At 46.8% G+C, this 2,353-nt stretch overlaps 1 protein-coding gene across 1 annotated transcript; it reads left to right on the plus strand.

The window, feature by feature from the left end:
• Window positions 1-704: 704 nt before the first annotated feature.
• Window positions 705-1,354, plus strand: GUITHDRAFT_49071 (hypothetical protein; the record flags this gene model as incomplete). The annotated part of the gene is made up of 3 exons (XM_005820010.1): window positions 705-773; window positions 927-986; window positions 1,274-1,354. Coding segments are annotated over 3 exons (210 nt in total), but the record flags the coding sequence as incomplete, so codon positions are not given.
• Window positions 1,355-2,353: the final 999 nt, after the last annotated feature.

A 2,353-nucleotide genomic window follows, 5' to 3' on the forward strand; every position in this document is an offset into this window, starting at 1 on the left:
CTCCTCTCCTCTCCTCTCCTCTCCTCTCCTCTCTTCTCCTCTCCTCTCGCCTTGTTCTCACCGTCTTGTTCAGGTACTACAAGAGAAAGGATACCTTATGCGCGGCCTTGCCCATCCCTTTCTGTTCCGGTGAGTCAGAACAAGAAGAGCTGTCCAGGAAAGAGAGGGGAAGACAGGAGGAGAGGAGAGGAGAGGAGAGGAGAGGAGAGGTGAGGTGAGCAGAGCAGAGCAGAGCAGAGCAGAGCAGAGCAGAGCAGAGCAGAGCAGAGCAGAGGAGCAGCTGCGTGGAGAGGAGGGAAATGGTCTATATTGATCAGCAGGAGCAGGAATGTTCAGGCGGTTCCTGGAGTGACGGGACAATTTGAAGGAGATGAGAACATTTATGAGCTGGTAAGTGAAAAGAAGAAACGAAGATAAGGATGATGATGAGGAAGATGATGATGATGATGACGATAATGATAATGATGATGATGATAAGGAGGAGGAGGAGGAGGAGGAGGAGGAGGATTAAAGATGTGATGACAACGAAGAAAACGTTGTCGTCGATGGCATTGATGATGATTGAGATGATGACGATGGAGATGACGATAATGACGATGATGGAGATGATGATGGAGACGACGACGACTATGATGATGATGATGATGTCAATGAGATTTATGACAGAAATGATAGAGATCATTAACATTGATGATTGGGGTTTTCTTTCTCAGTTTGGAGCTGTTCCAGTTTCTCCGAGAAATGCAGCAAAGCTCATGAAAGCTGGTGAAGTGGTAAGACCCTACCTTGACATCGTTGACCTTGGTTTCTCCTTTTCCCTTCTCCTCCTCCTCCTCCTCCTCCTCCTTCTCCTCCTCCTCATTATCCTCTTTTTCGTTTTTCTTCCCTTTCACTTGTTCTGTTTGCTTCTTACCGATGTTGCTCAGGTTCTTTTGTTCCCTGGGGGTGTGAAAGAAACCGTTCCGAGCCGAGACGAGAAATATGCTGTGAGTTTGGAGCTTGTTCTGTCTGAACTGTTCCTTCACTTCATCTTCTTCATAATCTCCTTCGTCGTCATCATCCTTCGTGTCCCTCTGTTCTTCATTGTTGATCATCGTCATCTTTTTCTTTCAGCCCTTTCGATTTTCTCCTTTTCATCTTGTTCAGTTTCAACTAGAAAATCACCGTCAACCTCATCATCATCATCTCAATCATTGTCATCATCACCATCGTACACACCTACATCTGAACTCACTCTTCATTGTAACCTCATCTCTAAACTCTTCTACTTCAGTTGCAATGGCCAGATAAGAGTGAATTCGTTCGTCTTGCAGCAAAATACAACGCGACCATCATTCCCTTTGCTGGTGTTGGTAAGAAATCAACAACAAACTTCTTCTTTTCTCTCTTCTCTTCTCGTTTCATTCTTCTCTCTTCTTCCTTGCTCCTGTTTTCTTTGTTTTCATCTTTTCATCCCCTCTCCTTCTCCTTTACCATATCGTCTTCTCACCTCCTTATCATCTCAACCATGAGAAACATCATTGTTCATGTTCTCGTTGTTTTGATGTTTTCTATCAGGTGCAGCAGAGGCTTTCTCAGTGTTGTTGGATGTTGACGAAGTTGACCGGTGAGCAGACGAGAGGAGTAGAGCAGACGAGAAAGAATAAGATATGGCAAAGAAGGAGAAAGAAGGGAGGAAAGATGAAGAAGGGAAAGGTATTTCTGCAAATTGATTGTTTTCCCCGCAAGGCTCAAGAAATCTCCTCTTGCTCCACTGCTTCCAAACTTCGTGAATGGATACGGGAGCAGAAAGGAGGTGACCCTCCTCCTCCTCCTCCTCCTCCTCCTCCTCCTCATCCTTATCCTCCTCCTCCTCCTCTTCCTCCTCATCCTTATCCTCCTCCTCCTCCTCCTCTTCCTCCTCATCCTTATCCTCCTCCTCCTCCTCCTTATCCTCCTCGTCCTTATCCTCCTCCTCATCATCATCCTCATCCTCATCCTCATCCTCATCCTCATCCTCTTCTTCCTCCACATCCTCCTCCTCCTTTTTTCTCCTCCTTCTCCTCCTCCTGCTCCTCCTCTTCGTCCTCATCCTCATCCTCATCCTCATCCTCTTCTTCCTCCACATCCTCCTCCTCCTTCTTCTCCTCCTTCTCCTCCTCCTGCTCCTCCTCTTCGTCCTCATCCTCATCCTCATCCTCATCCTCATCCTCCTTTCCTCCTCCTTTCCTCCTCCTTCTTCACTTTGCAACCACTCAAGCTCACTTAATTTTCAATCTCACACACAACAGGAACAGCCTTGGACTCTGGGTCCTGGAGTAAGAAGAGAATCAGCTGGCAGAGAGACTGAGGTGAAACTCCTCTCCTCTCCTCT

The sequence above is a fragment of the Guillardia theta genome (genome assembly GCF_000315625.1).
Source record: "Guillardia theta CCMP2712 unplaced genomic scaffold GUITHscaffold_195, whole genome shotgun sequence".
NCBI lineage: Eukaryota > Cryptophyceae > Pyrenomonadales > Geminigeraceae > Guillardia > Guillardia theta.